General features: G+C 36.8%; 1 protein-coding gene across 1 annotated transcript in view; it reads left to right on the top strand.

Annotated features, from left to right (window-relative positions):
* RYR2 (ryanodine receptor 2) overlaps positions 1 to 23,077 on the top strand; it is a 430,134-nt gene that overhangs the window by 114,374 nt on the left and 292,683 nt on the right. Inside the window, exon 3 of the mRNA XM_086745890.1 lies at positions 10,479 to 10,583. Coding sequence (XP_086602016.1) covers positions 10,479 to 10,583 — 105 coding nt within the window. The remainder of the gene's footprint in view (positions 1 to 10,478; positions 10,584 to 23,077) is intronic.

The raw sequence follows: 23,077 nt of genomic DNA, 5'->3' as shown, positions 1-23,077 counted from the left end.
ATGGTTTGTTTGCCCATTATTCGATAAATTGGAAAATCTAGAAATACAGGATTTCTTTCTCCAGTGTCTATAAATTTTAATTAAGTATTAGGCAATACAAAAAGGTCCATAGAAATGAAGTACAATTGCAGTGAGGTCTTATTTAAAATAAGAAACATGCCTAGTGTGTTTAGCTGTTGTAAGAGTAAAGCTTCATATGCTTTGAGTGGCACATTCAATATCTGATTTGGTCAGTAGTACACTAGCTATTAGTTTGACCTCTTTTGGCTGATACAATTGCAAGTATGTGTACAGATTAATACCTGTAAAAGTCTGACTTTATAAACTCAAAATAGCAAAAGAATTCTTTCCTTTCCCATTGTGTAACTTTCCAACTTATTTATCATGGAGGTTAGCTGTATCTAGAGTTTCCATTAAAACTCTTATTTTCACATACTCATAACTGTCCACATAATTCTTATTAGAATTGTTTTATTTCTATAGAAAAGGAGAATTCCTTAGGAGAATTAATTAAGAAGAGTTCTGGCTATTTTGGACAACTTGCAAGAACCTGGAATTTTATTTATTTTTTGTATTTTTAGAAAAGAAAAGAGTGCCAAACAAAGGTGTTTGAAAGGTTATGTTAAATCCCCAGCATAGACATGCACCTTAGTAGAGGAGTAGAACATCTTTGCTTGGTGAGGTGAAAATTAAGGTATTAGTAAAATAAAATTTAAGATTGGTAAAATAACATTAAAGACATCTAGAAAACAATATGTGACTGTGCATAATGGATATCTTTAGGTCTTAATACCTCAATATGATTGCAAAATTTGATATTTTGGAAAGGAAGAACTTGAATAAAAGAGGAAACTACAGGCTGGTGAACGATCTAAATGAATGCAGTAGTCATGCATAGAGGTGATATCTGTAAGCTTCTTGTTATTCTCACTCCTTGAACGTGTATTCAAGAGTAGCAGGAAAAGAGTAAAAATCCACATAGTTTGCCTAGTCCTTGAGACTGTCTTTACCTTCTCTGAATTTTTAAGCCTCTTGCTTTATTGTCTCTTGCGTAATTCACTTCTGAGGCAGGTGGGTTGTTTGCTGGGAAATGCGTGTGGGTATTTCTGTCTAGATGATACTTCATGGCAGCTTTTTGTGCTGGTGTGTTAGTGAATGATAAGCAGAGCGTCCTCTAAAGCACCAGCTGTTTGCTTAACAGCTTAGTAACAATATTTTGGCACCTTAGACCAAAAAAAAAAAGGATAAAATTCAAATCTTTAAGAAGCTGAACAAATAATCACTAGTTAATCTTCCAAGCTTTTTGATTTTTGTAGTTAATAAAGGTGCATAGGAATTTTTTTATTTATTTATTTTTTACATCATACAGTGCATGTCCAAATGCAGTGTGATGCATGATCAATTGGGGGCTTTATACATTTAGACATTTACAGATAAACCACAAGTATACATCGTGAGATTTATTTGAATATTTATGCTTGAGAGTATTATCACACGTTTTTTGAGCAGTGAAACTCTGACAGTTTATGTCCCTAAATCCATGAAGAATTTCCTGGCAGATAGTCCTTGCTTTTAGGACCCCTCAAGTCTTTCTGTCCATAGCCCAAATATCTACTGGAGGTTCTCTAAGACTACAAGAGTTTCATGATTACAGCTATATTTTGTTTTTTGAGTTAATGACTTCCAATATATTGTTCTAATTGATTTGCTGTACATTACAGAAGTGAATGTGTATACCTTTTGAGATAATAATTCTATCAAAAATTATATATGTATTTTAAATAAAATTAATCAGACCAGAACAGTCTGGAGTGCAAAATAATCTGTGAAAAATTACATCCAGCCTGCATCAGAATGAACATGTTACCTTTAAAAGACATATAACAAAAGGGACAAAGTGAATTGAAGAAGTGGTGTATGGTATATGATTCATCTTCATAAAGTAGCCTTATAATTTATTAATTTTTTGCCAGCCAGTACAGGTTGACCCACCTAAATTTTAATAAAGCACATCCAACTTCTATAATTTTGATGGGATAGATAGAAAATTCTGTGGATGGTTGCATTCTGTTTGAGTAATTTTTGAATTAATTTAATTAAGCATGTGAATGAATATTGACTCAGAACAGAATATATGCATTATTTGTTTTAGTTATAAAAAACTGATTTTACATATGTGTAAAGAAAATGTTGACTGTTAATATGCAATTTAGTACTGTAAGTGCCTAAGTGCACTGTTACATGTTGCCACAAAGAATTTTGATAGCTGTGTATGCTTTGCTACTTTGAAACTGGGTTGCCCAGGAGAGAGCTGATGATGCATCTCCTTTCCTTCATTTAAGGACAAGTCAGAGGTGACTCAGCATAAATTCCCAGTCCCCCATTCCAGCAATGTTTGAGAGACACCAATTTTCCTACTTACATAGGCTGACTATTGATTCCAGCAACATAAAATGGAAAGCGTAGTAGTTGAAAACTTACAATAAAATAATTGAACGTTAAAATTTGGTGTCCAATATTATATTTTATAGTTGATAGCTTATGAGATAAATAAGCAGGTTTTTCTTTTCTTAGACATACTGTTTCAAGTTCACTGCAAAGTGAATTAATTGCTCATTAGAGTTGGTGTAGGGTATTCTGGAAGAGTTAGTACTTGTATTTACTTGGATTTCATTTTTACATGTTATAATTCCACTGTGAAGATTTAAGCTATGGGATAAATTTAACAGTAAGAGAATCTCTGCAAATAATGTCTTATTGGTTGTTATGCAGAAGTAAGATTTCTACTAAGATGGGTCAGACCATGTCAGTTATTACAGCCACAAAAGATGTGCACATTTGCCCTGCTTACTTGACCCTGAAAGATTATAGAATTCCTACTTTGAAATATGATTGTTGTAATGTGCATGGCTTATAATAAATCTGGTCAGAGATTAGAAATATTTGCTTGTTGGGTGTCTGCTATGCTTTCCAGAATGGGGCAAAATAGTATTTTTACGAAGACTGGCTTTTTGATGCTGCAAGAATCAAAGGGCAGCTGCTTCCTTCCAGGTTCTAAAGCAATAGTACCCTCCCAACCGATAATATCCTAGATTTTTCCATTACTTGTTGCAGTAGCTACAAACACAATATAATCTCGAAGAATAAAAGAGAACTGTAAAGTTTTGAGTAGTACACATAAGATTAGCATAATAAGGTAGAATTTGCAGGATCAGCATGAAGTTAAGCAAAAAATGTTTTGTTAATTTGGATGTGTGCCTAGAACCTCTGTAGCACTGTTCATCCTATGAGATTTTTTATTTTATTAATTAGCATGCAATTTTCGTAATTACCTTAAAAATTAATACATTTACACTGTATTAGGATGATAATACCATTAGCTAATGTTCATCTGAGCTTTGGGCTACAGCAGCACATGTTGTAATGCCTGTTGACGTGATTGACCTGGTTAATCCATCAAGGTTTTAAGTAGTTGTATGGCTCCTTACCCAATATAATTTTTGTCTGTTGCTAAGAGTTTTACATTTTCGGAGAACAGATAAAAAGGAGAAACAGCTCTCAGCGTTGTAGATATGTTGGACTTACGTATAGTTAGAAAGGAGAGCAGAGGGAGTGATGGGGGATAAGAGGAAAATAACTTCTTATTTATTTTTTATTTACCCCATTTAGAGATGGAATGTATGAGACCCTAAATCTGCAAGGAAGCTAACATCATTCTGGGAATTACAACTTCCAAGCAGTTAAGACAGTCTGCTCTGTTAATAATAGCCTCATGACCCTTGACAGGTCTCAGGATCAAAGTTGTTTCCAAAGATCAAAAACTGAAAAATTGTAACATAAAACTTTGTCACTGTTTGCAAGCATAAAAGAAAATAATATAATTGTACTTCTGTAACAACAACCAAAGTAGAAATAGTTTCCTTATGGATTTTTAAAGGAGACTGTCAGAGGGGGGAAAAATACAAGTAGTTGTTCACTTTTGGATGTTGTTATAATTTCAGTTTGTACAGCTTAAGTTTCAGGTAACGCATTTTTCTTTGCCAGTGACTGTTCCAGTGTGACCAGCAGATAACATTCACTATCTGGAAATGAGACTAGGGAAGGATTTTGATCCTCACTAGGGTCCAGAGGAGGGCCATGAAGATGATCAGAGGGCTGGAGCACCTCTCCTACGAGGACAGGCTGTGAGAGAGTTGGGGCCGTTCAGCCTGCAGAAGAGGAGGCTCTGGAGAGACCTTATAGCGGCCTTCTAGTACCTAAAAGGGACCTACAGGAAAGACAAGGAAGAAGGGCCTGTTGTGATAGGACGAGGCATAATGGTTTCTAAATAGAGGAAGTTAGATTTAGATTAGATATTAGGAAAAAAATTTTCACAATGAGGGTGGTGGAACACTGGAACAGGTTGCCCAGAGAGGTGGTGGAGGCCCCATCCCTGGAAACGTTCAAGGCGAGGCTGGATGAGGCTCTGAGCAACCTGATCTGGTTGGAGATGTCCCTGCTCCTTGCAGGGAGGCTGGACTAGGTGACCTTTAGAGGTCCCTTCCAACCCTAACCGTTCTATGATTCTAACTCATATTGGGATAAAAACTAGTAACTCCTTGCATGTTTATCTTTGATATATCAACAGAAAGTGTGCTCAGTGTATCAAGATTATTTTTTTTTCTTCACTGCTGGGTTTATTAAAGCTAAAACTTCATTTATAAGAGGATTCTGCACTCAGAAATGTGGATAAAAGAGGGAAACTTTTTATATGTGACCACAAGAAGAGAATCTTTCTAAAAAATTAAAACAATTGGTTGTTTAGGTCAGATTACCAAGGTATGTTATAATACAGGTGATCATCATGTAGTGGCATAGGCAACCAACGTGATTTAAAAGAACTACTGAGGACCTGGAGCTGTCTTGTGTTCTAGGCTCTGAAAATGAACTGATTGCAGTGTGTTTGGGTCTGACCTCAGTTCCACCACTATTCATGAAACAGTGAAAAGCATACTTAGGACAAAAGGCCACTCCCTTGTCAAACTGCTCTTCCAAAACCATAAGGGTATTACAGTTTTTAGATGTAGTAATATAAAAAGCTTTGTTGAAAACTTCTCTGCTTTTGATGGAAACAACTGTTTCAGACAGAATATCCTATAAATGCCTTGTAGAGAAGGTGGTGGTTTCAGACTGAAATAGTCATAAGCAACTGAAAGCAAATTTTTTGTAGGAGGTGGCCAGGCAACCTTCATGGTCTGCTAAGGATAAACATGCAGGAGCTTGACACTTATTGAAAGGTCCTCTCTTCTAGAATTGAAACCATAACACTCATAATTTGTTCTCTGTCTTTTCTGTTTTGGGATTTGGTGAATATGATTCATCCTGTTTGGCTGACGGGACTTATCGTCAGAGCAGTGTATTTCTGTACTGGGTCCATCTTTTCAATGACAAGCTTGAAAACATGTAAAGCTATGTCTTTTATCTAGAGTCCTAGAAATAGATGTTTTTACTTGGTAATATAGAGTGTGTTTCATCACTGTCACCAGATAGAATATCATTTAAGTAGAAAGGACTGCCAAAAAGACTGAGTGTATAAGTTTAAATATAACTTGAAAATAGATAATGGGTTCAGTTTCTTTCAGGCTACTCCCACAAATAGGAGTACAGATGTTTTGCTTAAATTCTGTACTAAAATTAATTTTCTAAATCTTCCTACTTAGATTCTCAAAGTTAGGTATCTAATAAATGTGCTAGTTTTAAAAAAGTTATGAATACACACATATCATTTTTTGCCAAGGATGCAAATTGTGGATGCTTTGTAAATCAGGCTGCTGAGTTAGCTGGTTTTTTTAGGCACTGATGTGTGAATATTTAGTATACAGTTAGAGGTTAGTTAGAGGTTAAATACTTAAATAATCCCCATTTCATTGGGAATTTGGTTAGAAGAGAAATAAAAATAACCATAAGCCTAGGAAAACACGTAGGAAGCTTGCAAATAAAGAAGAGAAATAAAGCTGAGGTAAAGCTGCTTGTTCTTAGAGACAGAATTGTGCTTGCTGATGTGATTTTATTATTCTTCAGTCTTGTGCTAATATTTATGAGAGGCAGAAGTTCAGATTACATTCACAAGATCATATGCGTCATATTACATGAGCGGGTCATACATTATTGTGGCTTGTTGGCACTGTGTGATCATCAGAATAACGACAGCGGGACTCAGTTTTGCATTTCAACCTGTTGTTTTCATTGTCATCACACTGGAGTATGGTATGCTTGTAAATAATAATACCCTCAAAACTGAAACAGTGTGTTATGAATACATCCCGTATCCATGATTCAGTTGTGGGTTGGACTAGAGTTAGAGGTATTTAAAAATAGCATTTCAAAAGCTTTACTCAAAACACCTTTTTAATAAAGGGTATGATTATCTAATTTGCAAATCTGCTTCCCCCAGAGTAAAGCATAGTTTACTAGGCAAGTATTACCACAGAAAATTAGTGTACACAATATGTATAGTTTAAAAGGGCAGGAAGAATAAAGAATTGTCAAATTTACTAAATAATCCAGTAATTAGTCTGGTAACGGATATGCTTAAAAAATTGCAGACTAATTACATTATTTTAATTTGTCTGATTTTGCTGACTGCTATTACAAACAGTGGTGAGGGATCAATGGAAAAAGTTAATAATAATTTATTTGCTTCTAGCAGAACTGAATCTCATTTTGAAATTTATTATACAATTTATAGTTTATTTGTGTAATAACCTATTTTTTTTTTATCAAGTTACTTGCCTATTAGGCAAGTCGTAATTACGACTGACTAGATTGTTCAGACAAATCATTTACAACAAGAGTCTTGTAAACAAGAACTAGCTCAGAAAATCAGAAAATTTTTAAGCTCTGAGAAATACTGGAGTTGATACTTTTTACTTTTTAAGTCACCAGATATATTTTATGTTAAAAACCATTAAAATATGACTGATTTTGCAAATGTGTCAAAAATAATCTGAAAATATATTATTTTGAATACTGCCACTGTTTATCAGAATTTTCCACTAATCTTTTGGATTAAAGAAAAGTGATATAGATTCCCTGGACTGTCCAAGGATGTCATTACATGTTGTGTCCCAAAACAAAACAGAAAATACCTTTTGGAGTACCAACTTTTTTTTTATGCCTTCACTTAGAAAATTACTGCAACAAAGGTGAATATAATAAAAATTGGTGGAAAAGTTGAGGCTAATTATGTCTGTTGAGACACCTGCTTTTAAGCACTGATCATTTTTGGGGGGCATAAATTGTGTTCTCCTCTCAAATTAAAGATTTATTATTACCATTAAACTGTTGAAAATTACCAGCTAGTTACAGGTCATTTTGGTATTTATTAAAAGTTCATTCGTGGGTGGTTGTAAGACATGTTGTAAAATATTTTCTGATATTGCAAACTGATAACTACAGATTTTCCTTGCAACCTCTAGAATGTGCAGTCACTTTGGAGTCTGGGAACTAAAAACTCCTGTGTAATTTGTATGAAGATACCTTTCGATAGGAAATGTTGTGTTCCCATATAACACAGAATACCTTTATTTTTCATAGTCCTTTCTCTGTCTGTATGTGAGGTAATATGAGAGATGAGGTAAATAATTAGAGGACTGGCAAAGACTGTGTTTTTCTTTCCTCATTTTTATTTTATGCTTTGAAGAGATGGAAAATGCACTGTGAATAAATTTTTAGTATATATAAATGAGAGTTTAAAAAATTACCTGGAATTATTAATTTTTTGAGGGGCTATTCAGAATAGGAACCTTCAATCTGTGTCTGTATGCCAGCCTGAAGCCTCATCTTCTAAATGTCGAGCTTTAAAAGCATTGGTGTTAAAATGGACTATGTAGGGGTGAGCAGAGCTGTAACTATCTGAGTTAAATAAGTTGGCAGTTCTGCATCTGTCCCATGCAGTGATTGTTGGACACGGTATGCAGCCATGCATTTTGTATCTTTAGTAGAGCAGATCTGGGTGAGACACTGCCAGACAGGATGAGACAGATTCACCCACTCACCATGAGCATCAGTAGATGCGTCTTCCTTCGGCTCTTAGGGGAAACATATTGCTCTCCAAGGGCCACTGAGTGTCTAGGCATTCATGCAACAGAGATGAGGTGGAACGATGTGCTCTTCCTTTTGTCTTGAGAAAAAGTAACATTTTGCTAGACCGTAAGAAAGTGCCTCTTTCACTTAAGTAAGGTGATCTCACACAGTTCTCTGTTATTACTGCCTGCTCAAAATGTGCCTTACCTGCTACGAGAATAGCTGAAAAATGTTAATTGGGACTTCATTCCTCAGTTTTAATGGGGAGGGAAGAAAATGCTTATGGCTGTCTTGAATGTAATGGAGAATGGAATTGATGAAGGAGGAGTGTCCTAGTTATGCTGGCTTCATCACTGTGTGAAACAATGAAGGGTTTTCCATATTTGAGTGTGTAACCTGTGGGGTTTAGTAGTTAAAATTTTTGATAGGTCACAAAACTGTATGTGTGAGAGAGATTCTGCCAGCAAAAATCTTACTTTAAGTAACGGTAATAACAGCAGGAACATTGTTATGGAGACTTTGTTTGCTTATATATGTTTGCTCATAACCAAACAGATAGGGGAAATGTAGCCTTGGCTTATTTCTGAGCAGTGTAAGGAGCATCTTTTTCTGTTTTGTTCAGACTCCTGTTTGTCAGTCAGTCATCACTGGGGAGAATTGATGGTGAACTGGACTGTCAGAGAATTAATGGCTATGAGGCTTTCTAGAATGGAAAATTGTACTCCTGTTTACTGAGCAGAAACAACACCTTGCAAACCCATAGTCTTTGAGTGCTGTCTTTCCTACTTGGTAGAATAAGGGCTTATGATAGTATTTACATTACAAGGATGTTTTGAAGAGAATCTAATTAGTTGTCTGGTGTCCTAATGCTAGTATGAAAAGGATTCTTGTTGAGTCTGAGTAACTGCAAAAGAAAAAATGGTAATGAGAACACTGACAAATAAGTAGAGACCTCATTCTAAAAGAGTTGGCTTCAAAGTATTTCGTACCAAAGTATCATCGCATAAGTCAGTCAAAATCCCATGCAAAAGAGGATGCTATTTGATGCTTTTTGATTTGGCTGAAACTTTAATTTAAAGTACTGTTCAACATTCATTTTATTGAAATATAAACAATGGAAGTAATGGAAGATTGTTAATACACAAACTTGAATTACTGTAGTTAGGAGTGATGAACAGCAATTTAATAAGCAATTACGAGTGTGAGGTATTCTGAGTAAACTAACTTTTGAAAAAGAGGAAATGGTTTTGCAACTGCCTTTTACAATTTAGTGTTTGAGGCCTTGAAAGAGGCCTCTTTAGACTGTACACAGTTTGAATAAATGTGTAGTTTTACAGCTTTAACAGTAAAAGCATTTGTTGTGTAAAAAAGTATTTCCAATAGTCAGTAACGGTATTTCTGAACTAAAATATGCAACTAACATGAAAACAAAAAGAAGTTCTGGAGGCAATAAAAGGTGTGTAGGAGTTGCATATTCTTCTATTAACAGAAGAAAAGATCCCCACATAAAGTCTAATTTTACTTTGTTACTTTGTAACTTAGACATTGCTATTACAAACCTGTTTCAATGTTATTACCAATTTTTATGATAGTCTGGAAAATTAGCTTTTCAATAGTTCAATGATTCTTTTTCAGTCATGACAATTTTGGTAAGGCTCTCTACTGTTATCCCACTTAGAACAGAATATGGTGAAGCATACCACCCTGCAAGGCTGAGAAGCTACTGGCTTGACCTTGATACTCATACCTTATGTTTCTGCTACAGAAAATTCATCTTGACCTGAAGACCATCATAAGGATGAGGTCTGGCTACTACCAATAGCCTAAAGACTGAGTTTTGTTCCCCCCACAATCTGATAATGATGTCAAAGACATATTCCATATGCTGATGTCCAAGCGGAGATTTCATCGCTTTGCTTGTCAATGTTTTCTACTCCCAGGGTGAATTTTTCTCCCTAGTATCTGATTGTAGTTTTCTTTGGTACAACTTGTATTGCTGCTCCTGCTCCTTCCCCCCCCGCCCCCCCGTAATTACCTTCAAGAGAAGGTAAGATCCCCTTTTCCTCTCTCTTTTCCATCCAGGCTGATCAAGCTCAGCTGCCCCAGCCACACAGGGTGAGTGCACCAGCCCCAGCAATCACTGTGATCCTCTGCTGAACTTCATTTAGTTTATTGGTTTCTTTTATTGAGAGTGGGACCCGATACCCCGGATGTCAGCTTGCAAATGCTGAGCAGAGAAGAAGAATCACTTCCCTTCACTTGCTGGCTGGACCTTAACTGTTGCAGCCTAGTATCTGGCTCTTGTAGCCTCTAGATCTTTCACATTCATGGAAAGTGAGGGAGAGCAGAAGCATTGGAAAGTGCTATTCAGCAAATCTGTCACTAATGTGATCTCCTGTTTTTCTTTCACCTAGAATGTTCCACCTGATTTGTCCATCTGCACCTTTGTGCTGGAGCAGTCTCTGTCAGTACGGGCCCTCCAGGAAATGCTGGCTAACACAGAAGAAAAGGCAGAAGGGGTAAGTTATTAAATATTCACTTTTTTTTCTTTCTTACAAAATACAACAATTGTTTTCCCCACTGTACCACAGATTTAATGACTGGCACAAGCTTATAGCATCATGAATTCTTTATGTTTAATTTTTCTTCTTTGCTACAGGAATTATCTGATTTTTGAGAAATTCTAAACACTTGCAGCTTTCACTGAAGCTTGCCAGAGTTGTAAATTCCCATCAATTTCAATGTTCTGCGGGTCAGCATAGAGCTACAAGGATGTTTTAATTTGTGATCTCATAATGTGAAATATAAAGCTTGGTCACTTCTTCAGAACAGCTAAGCTTTCTGAGGATTTCTGACTGTATCAAGTAGGACTGTCAAGTAGTCTTAAAATAACTTGGATGTGTGCTGTTTTTCTCTGGAAACAGTGAAATTGTTCTGTTTGACCTGAGCTGAAATGTCCTATAACTCACCTTTAGAGCTGGCAATAGAATGTTATTGAGTCTCGGTGGACAAGAAATATGGAAACTAACACATTTTTGCGGTCTGGAAGACGAAGGACATAGGAAAAATGTTAATTGTTTGACTAGCAAATAGATACTTATGAATAAATCATAGTAGTGTCATTAATTTGAATTGTTATGATGTAATTGAGTGTTCCCTGTACACCCTGTAGGGTCAATTTGAATGCTTGCTCCAGGTCAAATCTTATAAACTGTAATTGAGGAATAGTGGCTGTAGGCCCAGGAGTTATACAGATAAAAGAGAAGTAGGCCTTAACAATATGTCTGTCACTCAAGAAAACTAGCAGGAGAGAAGCAAATCTGATATTTCTGGGAATGACTTGAGAAAGCAAATTTTAAAACTAAAATAGAGTAGTCACTCGCATAATATGCCAGGCACTGGGACTGAAAATGGTATTTGGTAAATGAAGTGCAGGATCAGTCCCATGGATGATCCAAAGTGTGTGCTGCCAGTGAGATTTTGTTCCAAGGACTAACTCCAACAGCAAGAGAATGAAAAGTAGATCTGAGAGAAGAGTTGGTACCAGAGTAAGCAGATCCATCCTTTTAAATGGGGACCCCTCTTTCCTTAGTTTGTAAGTACTGAAACCAAGAGGAAGCAAATCCACAGGAAGAACATACATTTGAAAGAACAGACACATACAGACATAATATCAAAAACCACAGCTCAAATCCAAGAATGTGCAGTGATAACTGTGTATGGTCATATGTTTGAAGTACAGCAACAGCTTTCTTGCTGTTTATTCTCACCAGATGTGGGCAGGAGCGGAAACTAAAAGTGTAGGGGAGTCCATGTTTAAGTAGTGCTATAGGGCAGAAGAAAGGGAATGAAAAAAAAAAAGATGTTTTGAATATGAAGTATTAAAACTTTTTTTTTCACAACATAAATCGGTAGATTTTCTGTTGGGCTCTCTTTAGCAGAGTCTTGGGGCTCAGTTAAGTGAATATTTAGTCTTAATACAGAGACCTCATTCAGAGAACACGCGATAAAGAACCGAGGTCTCTGCAGAACAATGAGAAAATGTGAGCTTGGGGATTCTACTGGGAAAAGGGCAGGCTAAAGAGAGCTTTATAGAGGTCTCAGGCAGAACATTTGCACTAGTTCTGGACTGTTTTCTGTGCTAGATGTGAGCAGAAAATGAAAATACTTTTGTAGGACACAGTGACTGATGGGAACTACATACTCAAGGCTGTGAGAACCGTGTTTGATGGTAATCTGGTGTTTCCTGAAAACAATTATTGATGTTTTCTGTGCATGACCATGAAGGTCGGAGTTCTCAGCATTCATATCCGTGCCTAAAGAAAAGGTATGGCAGTTGTACTGATGTACAGTGCTCTGTACTCATGGGTCTTCCGAGATGCATGCAAGAACTGAGTGTGGTCATTATGAGGTTGTTACCTGTTTACAGAGTAGTTTACTGTGCTCTCAACAACTATTAAATCCCAACACTAGCAGAAGATACAGAGCTACAGCTATACCAACCCAGATAGCTGGTGTTCTCTGAATAATGAATGTATTTCTACTGCAAATTTTGCCTGCCTTCTGTGCATTAGGAATCTGCCTGTGTGTCTCTGGCATACTGATATATTGATATTAGAAGAGAATAATCTTGAAAATACTAACTTGTAGGTGAACAAGGTCATATTGTTGTCAGTGTCATTATTTTTCTTTCTAGTAGGTCTTTGGAAGCTAAGAATAATGATAATACTAAAATGACTGAATATGTAATTGCTGATAAATCAATAGAACTGACATTTGGTATCTATATGTAGTTTCTATGAAAAATATAAATAGTTTTCCTTTACAGTTATAGGTATTTATCATAGGGTAAGTACTTACATAGGCAGCTTCATATTTGTTTGAAGTAACTGGTAGAACATGTGAACATGTGAGTTTTCCATTTAATGACTGATGTGGTTACTTTAAGTTTTATGAGAAGAGGTAATTTTGTGCATCCATCTGAAGCACTATTATCTTCCTGGAGCAGCATCAATTTTTTATTTAGAACAACAGTGGTTTATTTCATTTATGAGAAAAAAGTATAGCAATTTATTGAGAGATTGCTGCTATAATCTGGATTCAATATGACCACAGTTTTCTAATGAAAAGAATCCTACAGAGAGGGGGGTCTTTTCAGTCAATTACTTTTCATTACATTAGAAATCACAAGGTTACTGTGTTTAAAAGCAGCCTCCTTGTGCTCCTTTGCTTTTTGTGGTGTGTAATCTCTTGAATGCTATGTTTATACAATAGATTTTCTTATTATATAGCAGGTAAGTCTACAGTAATGGTTGAGTAATATGAACAAAATCTCATGCTGACTTGAGTCAAAACAATAAACAGCTTTCCTTGTGCTTAAGAAAGAGTAACTATCTGCACTAACTGGATTTAATTTTAATCTCAATTAGTATGTATTAAATGTGCAAGATTACCTCTGCAGTAAATACTTAACTTTTTAGTGCAAGAATCCCAAAATTACAATTTCCATACTTGAGATTAGTGATCCATCTATCTGAGTATACCTACTTCTCTCTTCTGAATCAGCTAAATGGTAGTTTTAAAGGAAACAGTGGATAATCAGTGAAATTTTGTAAGAATGAATGGGTGTAGTGTTCTGTTTCTTCTAGCCCTAGGCATTGGGTAGTTACTTTGTGCTCTGAGGTTTTATTGTTTCCCTTTAAAATACTGTGCTTAGCTCTGACAGTTTATTAAAACATTGAAATTCATAGCTTGATGTTATGCTTTTGGTTTAAAAAATAAAACCACAACCTGTTTTATTTGCTCAGGCAGCATTATTTACACTTTTCATTTTAAAAAGGTAAATTTTTGGTTTTGCTGAAGATTTGAGTGCTATATGCATGTTCTACATACATTGTTAGTTTATCCACAGAAAATAATCAGAAAAAGAGAAGTGAAAAAAGGAGGAATCCTGTATAAAGAGAGTAGTACATAATCATATAAATGAAGGCTATTGTTACATGTATGCCTGGAGTCTGGTCTCTTAGGCAAGCAGAATTATAGCTGCTCTTTCCTAGACAGGCCTACAGCCTAGGTATCATTCTGTAATTATTTTGACTTGTTTTTTGAGTGTAACTTTTTATTATTAGAAAAGCAGGTGAAATATGACAATAGAAATACTTAGATTTTTATAAAGCATTTAAGACCAGAAGTAGCTTTCAGGTCATCTGTTCTTAGCCTGGTGGTTAAATTTTTCCAGTGAACCCTCTTCGGAGCCCAGTGCCTTGTTTTTCACTAAAGCTTATCAGACTGGATGGCCCTGAGAAAGCGAATCCACAGCTTTCCAGAATAATTTACGAATGGTCACCACAAGATGTTCTACCTGTGTTTAGCTTTTGCTTCTGATCCTTTTTACTCTGATTATTTGTGGTTGGTTTTATTTTTTTTTGTTCGGGGTTTGGTTTTTTTTAAAATCAGATCTGATCTTCCTTTACTAACATTTAGTACTTTTTCCTTGTGAAAGTGCTGAGATGCCATAATCGAATCAGTTCCTGGAAATTTTCCCTGATTTTCTTAGGAGAAGACGACTGGCCAGTACAATACTCTTGTATTCAGTGACTTCTGAGATTTCTGGACAATGTAAACAATATTAGAAACAGGAGTAGATAGTTATCCTCTTCTAGATGTGATGGATATTGGCTAGGAGAAAGGGACCTAACTTTACATCCCTGTTAGAAGAAAGGAAGGCAAAATTGGCTATTTACTTTACCATCAACTGCTCTTGTGCTTCTGTACCTTCTGCACTGCTGTCTTTTGCTCAGAAGAGGTGCCACAGGTACATGGGAAGGAAGCTGCCAGGTTTCAGATGTGAGGAAGAGATTTATAATTTTGTGGCTTCTTTCAGTTTCACGTTTTAAACATGTTTTTACAATAGACCTGTACATAGTATGCTATTACCAGTCTCACCTTTTATGATGAGGAAAATGATTTCCCTATGTCCTACTGTTCTGCTGGTATATCCAGAGATTGATTTAATTCTTCTTTTCAATATGTCATGTCTTGCTGATGATTCATAAAAGATCTTACAATGACTGTTACCTTTAGATGCAGCATGTGGATTTCAGGCATGAGATATAGCAGGCTAAGTAGGTGATGATGCTGGTTATTACCAGTTTCTTGGCCAAAATCAGGGCCAGCATGCGTAGTCTTGAGCAAGCTTACCTGCTTTAAGTCTATATTGATGACATACAGTGAATTTTCTAGATTCTACAAAATTCTCCACCAAGACACTTTTCGATTGTGTGACAATTCGAGAGCTGCCAAAAGAAAAGGTATGCAGACACAGTTGATGTGGAAAAACAACAGGTATTTTCTTAGCCTCAGTTGCCTCAGCAGATGATTTAGACTTTTGTCTGAAAGTGTTTTGAAATCATCCTCAAGCAAAGAAACTACATAAAAATATAGCTATTAAAATAAAAATTTGCCAAGAAGGTATGCAAATTAAAATTAAGTGTAAGCTAACCTTCATAAATGCTATTGCTACTAATGCTTATTTGAAATATATTTCAAAGGTATTTTTTTCATATACTTCAATATAAGTGATTTTTATTTTTTTTTTTTTTCTAAAGGGAGAATTTGAGGATTGAAAACATTGCTGCTATCTGTATTTATATAAGTGGCTAGACTGAACTTTCATTCTATTCTAATGTATTTATTACTTCAAAGAGATCAAAAACCGTTTTGGGTACAGTGATTAGGTACAAGAAATTAAATTAGCTTGGCATTTAAAGGACATCTTACCGTAAGCGAAGAAGCACAAAGTCACTTATCTTTTATATTGGCTTGAACAAAAACCTGATTTTCTTTTGCAACCAGTAAGAGCTTGTGATTCCTTGAGTTACACTTGCTTTGCTTGAGTTTTCTGAAATCTATCCAGCAGTCTCATGATATCAATAACATACTACTTTTTTTGCTTGTGATGTCTTTTATAGTCCTCTGTGATAATTATCATAAATGAGGCCATTGAAAGTTGAAGACTCTGAATTCTGTTACATGCCATACCCTGGTGTATAGATGAAATATCTGTATATCTAAATCTATCTATCTGTAGATATAAATATATATGACACATCTAAATACATGTGGTACATGACTTGCTTTCACCTGCCAGTATAGTATGTGCCTTTGTGTGGATGAGAGATGCTATATCCCATGCAGAGGATTGTTGTTAACTGCAGCTTTTTATTGGAGTGATTGGGAACTCTTGGTAAACTGTCTTTCACAGTAGCTTTAATTATTTCTGTCAGCAGTCGTAAAGCATTCTTTTCAATCTGGTCTATCAGAAGATGAGTGAGTGCCAAGCCATCTCAATTTTATTGTACCATCCATGCGCGGCAAAATCTCATTTCATAGGGAGGGTGTAGAGTAACAGGTGCCTATTCTGGTGAGAGTTTCTGAAGCTCCTGCTTGCTCATCTGTGCTTTGTTCTGCCAACAGAATGTGTGTGCATGGGCTTTTTTTTTTGTTCAGGTATGTAGAGAGAAGAGTATGAGACTGCTATGGGGTTTGTTATTTTTTGTGATTTTTATCAGCAAAGGAGATGGAAAGTTCAATTCCTCTGCTAATGGCTAGCCTTCATGCTACATGAATTGCTCGCTAGTGTTTAAATGACTCTTGCAGGATAGATGCACCAAATTCGCTTATCCTGTATGGAGCCAGATAAACTTCTTTCAGTTGCTTCTGTGTCCTTTCACATCAACTGTTAGCTTTTTGATTGCTTACTACAAAAAAAAAATTGTGCTACTGGAATTTATTTGTGGATTTATTTGTGTCATCTGTAGAAAGAAAGTGAATGTATGTCTAGTTACAATTTCTGTATTTTGAATGACACTATGTACTAGAATATGTCAGGATAGTGTAGTGCTCTAGCATTTGTACTGAGATTATTTTAAGTGCTTATTCAGGAAATCACACTGTATTTGTTCTTTTACTTTCTGACTGAAAAACTGAGTAAACTTGAAGTCTTTTTTGCTCTTTGTCTTCCTAGACTTCATTACATAGAAAAAAAAATTGACTCCCATTTGTCTCAATATGCTTGAAACTTGTTTACTTTTATGCAAAATGAGAGGTAGAGTTAAATCCTTTGTTAGTTTCCTGCACACTGATCTTACTTGCCATATTATCTAGTGAACTCTTCTATATGCAGTTTTCTGCATTTTTTTTCCTGGCAATTGCACAGCAGCAGTGTTTTTTTCTGCTACTCTATGCCATGGAGATTTTCTGTGCTTGGAAGCTCTATCCTGTCCTCCTGGTTGGTAATGAAGTTGTGAAACTCTGTCAATGTTACTGTCAGCTCCTGAGGGATGGTCTCACTTGGAGTGGGGAGGTGGGAGGAAAAAAAACAAAAGACAAAAGATCTTATTTCACATTTTCTTTCTCCGTAAAGAAGTTTGAGCACTTATGACAAATGTAGGATGAAGGCTTCCTGCTAAATGATTGTGCTAGAGTTTCTCAGATCTGCTCGTTGACTGATTGCACTTGTGCTGTTCTTGGAGAGATGGAGATTCAGAGCTGGAAATAGACTTCTGTTCGATACTTTTGGATGTTCTCCAAACCCATCTGAAGCTAGACACTGGTCTTCAAAGCAGAAAACTGATGTGCAAGATTATGTTTTGGAACACTTGGGCACTGTTGCAATGGGTTTGAACGCAGGGGGAATGGGAGCCAATTCAATTCTGCCATTGAAGTGGAATGGAAAAGCTGTGCATTTGAGGGGGAGATGGTGAAGATGACCTAACCTTTCTTCCCCTAAGACTGCAGCTTTGCACAGCTCCAAAGTGGACTTAGACACAAGGATTAAAACAAGAATTAAATCAGATTCCATGTGGTCCTAGGAAAGAAACTAAGAATAGCCTGACAAAAAGCTACTGACTTAAAATGATCGATATGGAAGTCACTAAAACTGGCACTTTGATGTAATGAGCTGCCATGAGGACAGCTGAGAAATATTGGCAGAGAGATTAGGATGGGGAACTCAAGGTGTGCTGTGGAGCTTTTAGTTTGGATGAGAAAATAAGGAGATTGTCTGTTTCTCTGCTTTTTGCCAGTCAATTCTATAGGTATCATCTCCTTGTCATCTATAACCTGATGGCAACATGTTGGTGCCATTCAGTAAAGATTCCCTGCTAAGTCCTGGAAGGGTTGGGTTTTTTCTTTTAGGTATTTTTTGTTTGTTTGTTTTGTTTTTTAAAATGAAATTTAAGCACAGAGAAATGGAACATGATATGGTTAAATTTGTCTTTAGAACCAAAAAACTAATTTGTTGCCATGGTTGGAAATAATATGCTAAACAGTATTTAGGCAAAATACAGGAGCTGAAATATCTGATTTGTGTATACTTTGATTTTGATGGATCCATGCTTTACATTCTATAAATGTATTGATATGTCATGTAGAGTATTGTGAAAATAGAATTAATATTTGTGAGATTAGCATTACAGTAGATAACATCATCAATTTTATGACAATTAATCATTAGGTCTTTAGAAGAAGTTTTTTTAATCAATATTCAGTACAATGGCTGCACACTGAGCTGGGATGAAATAAAATAGTAAGTGACCACCCTCTCTTCTACATGTTGAATGAGGGGCTCCAGAACTGGACACAGTACTCCAGGTGGGGTCTCACCAGGGCAGAGTGGAGGGGGAGAATCACCTCCCTCGACCTGCTGGCCACGCTCCTCTTGATGCAGCCCAGGATGCGGTTGGCCTTCTGGGCCGCAAGGGCGCATTGCCGGCTCATGTTGAGCTTCTCGTCCACCAGCACTCCCAAGCCCTTCTCCTCAGGGCTGCTCTCGATCCATTCTCCGCCCAGCCTGTATTTGTGCCTGGGATTGCCATGACCCAGGTGCAGGACCTTGCACTTGGCCTGGTTGAACTTCATGAGGTTGTCACGGGCCCACCTCTCCAGCCTGTCAAGGTCCCTCTGGATGGCATCCCTCCCTTCCAGCGTGTCAACGGCACCACACAGCTTGGTGTCGTCGGCGAACTTGCTGAGGGTGCACTCTATCCCACTGTCCATGTCGCCGACAAAGATGTTGAACAGGGCCGGGCCCAGCACGGACCCCTGAGGGACGCCACTCGTGACTGGTCTCCACGTGGACATTGAACCATTGACCACCACTCTCTGAGTGCGGCCATCCAGCCAACTCCTTATCCACCGAGTGGTCCGTCCATCAAACCCGTGTCTCTCTGGTTTAGAGAGAAGGATGTCGTGCGGGACAGTGTCAAAAGCTTTGCACAAGTCCAGGTAGATGATAAAAAAGGGGAGTATGCTCTTTTTGACCCTTCCTTAGCTCGTTGTAGTTCTCCCTCGTTTAGTTTTCAAATTAAAATTGAAACCTGTGCTGTTAAAGCACTGTCAACACGGTAAATAAGAACGGGAGGTATTATCCCCTTATTCATTGCTTTTGTAAGGCCTTTGATCTTGATCCATAAATGGCTTTTTGATGAACATGTGGTAGTTGTTGAGTTCTGAAGATTGTCTCCCCTTTCCCTATCAGTCTCTTCCTTCTGCCTAGGCTGTGGCTTTTTCCAGTGTTTGCTGTTTAAAGTTAGTTGCCCTTTAGTCCTCCAAATAATTGTCATTCTTTTTGTGCACAAATAGGTAAGATTTCATCTTCCATTTTCATGTGTTGGTAGTTAAAGCTCACTCCTTACCTTTTCCTTATGGCAACAGCATACAGGCCCTCTTCAGTAGGGCCTGTTGTAATAAAATGAGGGGTAATGGTTTTGAAATAGAGCGAGGTAGATTTTACCTTGAAATAGGCAGAGCAAAGCAGAGAAACTTGAAAAGTGCAGAGGGCTCTCAGACAGGCTGCTAGAAGTAAACCTGACTTCTATTTGATTGCATGTTGTCATCTGCTTTAGACCTAATTCATTTGGACCATGAAGTCCTGTGTGTGATTTTTGTAGTTAATGCTTTTTTTTTGTGCAGATACTGCTGATGCTGTCGAACGTGCTCGTAGTTACGGCAGTACATGCAGCTTCCACTCCTGAAGCAGCCTTTGGTAGAGAGGCTGCTGATAAATATGCAGAACACTTACTTTTCTTGAAAGAAGTTTCTATTTAAAAAATATTGGGATGAGTCACAGAAGATAACGATACATGCTCAGAGCAGAAGGACAGGGCCAAATTTGGAAATCCTGTTTTTTTCACTGTTTTTTTTAGTGGCAGTTATTTAATGTGGTAAGTTCATGTAACTTAGTGTATGTGTAGGTCATTTCGCAGCAGGCTATTTTAGTTAGCTGGATATTTGTGCGTTTTTGCTGTTTTTGTAAAATTCCATTTCCAGATGGTGTGTGTTTGTTAGCTTTTAATCAATTTTTCTGTATGTAGCTCTGCTTCTTCAAAATAACTTATGCATTTGTCCAAATTGTGATAATACCAGTAACTGATAAACCCTTTGGCTTTTCCAAGGAATTTCAGGTGAGGTTTCTTATTTTCTTTCCTTGGCTATGCATCATTAATTTTCAGGTACATTACTTAGTGAAATACAAAGCCTTCATTTGAAAGAAAGAACTTGCTGGGTTTGGAGATCTTCAGAGGAACCTATTAGGTTGCCAGCACATACCTCTACCTAGAGAAAAGACCACAGTTCTCTCTGTAGCAGTCCCACAGAGTGCAAAATGCTGAGTTCTTTCTAGTTTGGCTTGAAACTGGAGTCAACAACTCCTGAACTGAATATTTAGCAGATCATTTTTTCCTAAGTCTAAAGTATATAGGTGAGAGTCTTTACTCTTTGATTTATTTATTTATTTATTTTTCCCTAGGAATGGTGTTTGGAAGTTTTTGAAAATCTGCTGTTCATGTTCTCTAGTCAAAATCTGAAGCAAATCTTTGTTAGGGAACAGACACCTTTGTGTGGAAATGACTGTTAAAACACACACTTGCTCCATTTAAATATTGCTGTTTAGCCTTTTCGTCGCTCAGATGTCTGCACCTACCTAGCTTGCCTAGTCCATTCTTAACTCATGAATATGGTGGCATGAGTTGAGAAGCGAGAGAGTGTATGTGACAGACTTTCTACTGAGATTTCTTCTGAAATCCCAGTGACTTTTCCTACTCTTTCCAGTGAAATCCTAATCATTTCATAGATGGTTTCAGGATTTTTATGGCTTGGTATAAAAACAGTAGACAAAATGGTACCTTAACATAGAGATCTCTTTAGGAAATTTAAAAGTTCAGGCAGAAGATTAGTGGAATAAACTGACTTTGTGCTCTTCATGGTAAAATTTTATTGTCTCTGCTTGATATAGTTTATCAGTGAAGTATAAAAATTCTCTTGCTAAAACTGTTAGGGAACCATTTCTAACCTCCCTCTCGCCTCATTTTTTTTTCTGTTTCTTTTTTCCCCCGTGACATTGATTGCCCTGCTCAGAATGTCTTTTACCACAGGCTACTCTTTGAAACGTTTTGTGGACAGGACAGTGTTTAGGGGCTTTCCTTGTAACTTGAAATGCAAATCTCCCAAGGATTTGGAGGCTACAAATATAGCTGGTGGTTTGAGTACAATATAGTAGGAAGCATTTTCTAAATTCTTTACCTCATGCTTATTCTGCATGTATTTAAAGCAGTTAGGAATTTTTGATTCATAGCCATCTCCTTTTTATAGTCTAACTGCATTTCATTAAGGGAACTTTCAGAACTTTTACTACTTAATTCTGGGCAAATTTTTCATTTCCATCAGTTTCCTGTTTTTCTTTTGGCATATTGGATCAATTCAGACTGTAGGCAAGATAAGACTGATCAAGAAGTCAGATTCAGAGAGCCAAGGATGAAGGAACCCTACTGTAGCTGGGATTTGAAAAGAGGTTCCTGAAAATGAGATCAGGAAGGTGATGATTAATGGGAGTGATACAAACATATAACATTCACTTCTGTCTAAGTGAAGACTTCAGTCTGTGAGGAAATGCTTAGCTAAAGGTTTCATTTATTTTGCAACTTGGTGTAACCAACTTCTGTTACTGCTATGCGTAGTTCAGTAGATTTTTAAGTGATATGCATTTAATTAATTACCATTCTAAAATAACCCTGACGTTGATTTTCTGCACTGATTTCAAAGTAAAGCAATAAAAGACGGGTATCTGTTTCCTTTGCATTGGAATAACTTTTTTCCTAATTTTTTCTTAAATTTCTTTGATAGCTGTTTTCCCTTCATTTATACAGTTATTTTTGATCTGCTGCATATTTTTGCACATCTGTGGGATCAATAATTTTTATACATTGTTGTCGCATTCCTGTTACTGACAAAAGGTCTTAACTTTGGAGCAGAACTGATGGATCAGTGTATGGGGTGTGGTGCTAACACTAATATCTGACTTTTCTTTCTTCTCCCCAGTGGCCCCGCTGCGATCCAATTACATCTCTATTAACTTTAAAATAAAAGTCTCAGTTACATCGTGGTAAAGCATTGTAATAAATGCTAGGAATTTTTCAGATTTGTGCACTCATAAACCCTTGTCAGACCTCATTAAAAGAATGAAAGCATGTGATTGCACATATTGTGTGCGTATTCTAAGCTAAACTGTTTCTTTAATATGAAAAATTTTAATTTCACAACCTTTACTCCAGTATTTGACAACTTTATTTTTCAGGAAAAGGCTGTGTGCAGATACCCATCAGTTAGGCAGAGTTCCAGCTGAATTGCATCATGAGCTTATTAACTCCCATCTAATCATCCAGTCATGGCTGATTAATCACTCCTCCTGATGCCTTGTTTTAATAAAATCTGTTTTCCGTGCCACTGACCAGCAAACTGCGGTCTAATTTTATGTGTGTGAGGTAGTCTTTGCTGAAGAGAGCGAAATACAGCCCTTCTCCACTGATCCGAAGGGCCTTGTGTCAAGGGATTATCACATGCAAGCGTCTTGCATGTATAATTCTCCTTCTGTGTTTAAGAGATGAGGAAAATGTCTGTTTCCTCACACAGCTAAAAAGGTTTCCCATGCTGCAGGGAAGGAATGGAAGCATTTTGA

This window comes from Chlamydotis macqueenii, chromosome 3 (assembly GCF_036417535.1).
Source record: "Chlamydotis macqueenii isolate bChlMac1 chromosome 3, bChlMac1.mat, whole genome shotgun sequence".
NCBI lineage: Eukaryota > Metazoa > Chordata > Aves > Otidiformes > Otididae > Chlamydotis > Chlamydotis macqueenii.
The sequence above is the reverse complement of the archived record's forward strand: the minus strand, read 5'-3'. Positions and strand labels throughout refer to the sequence as shown.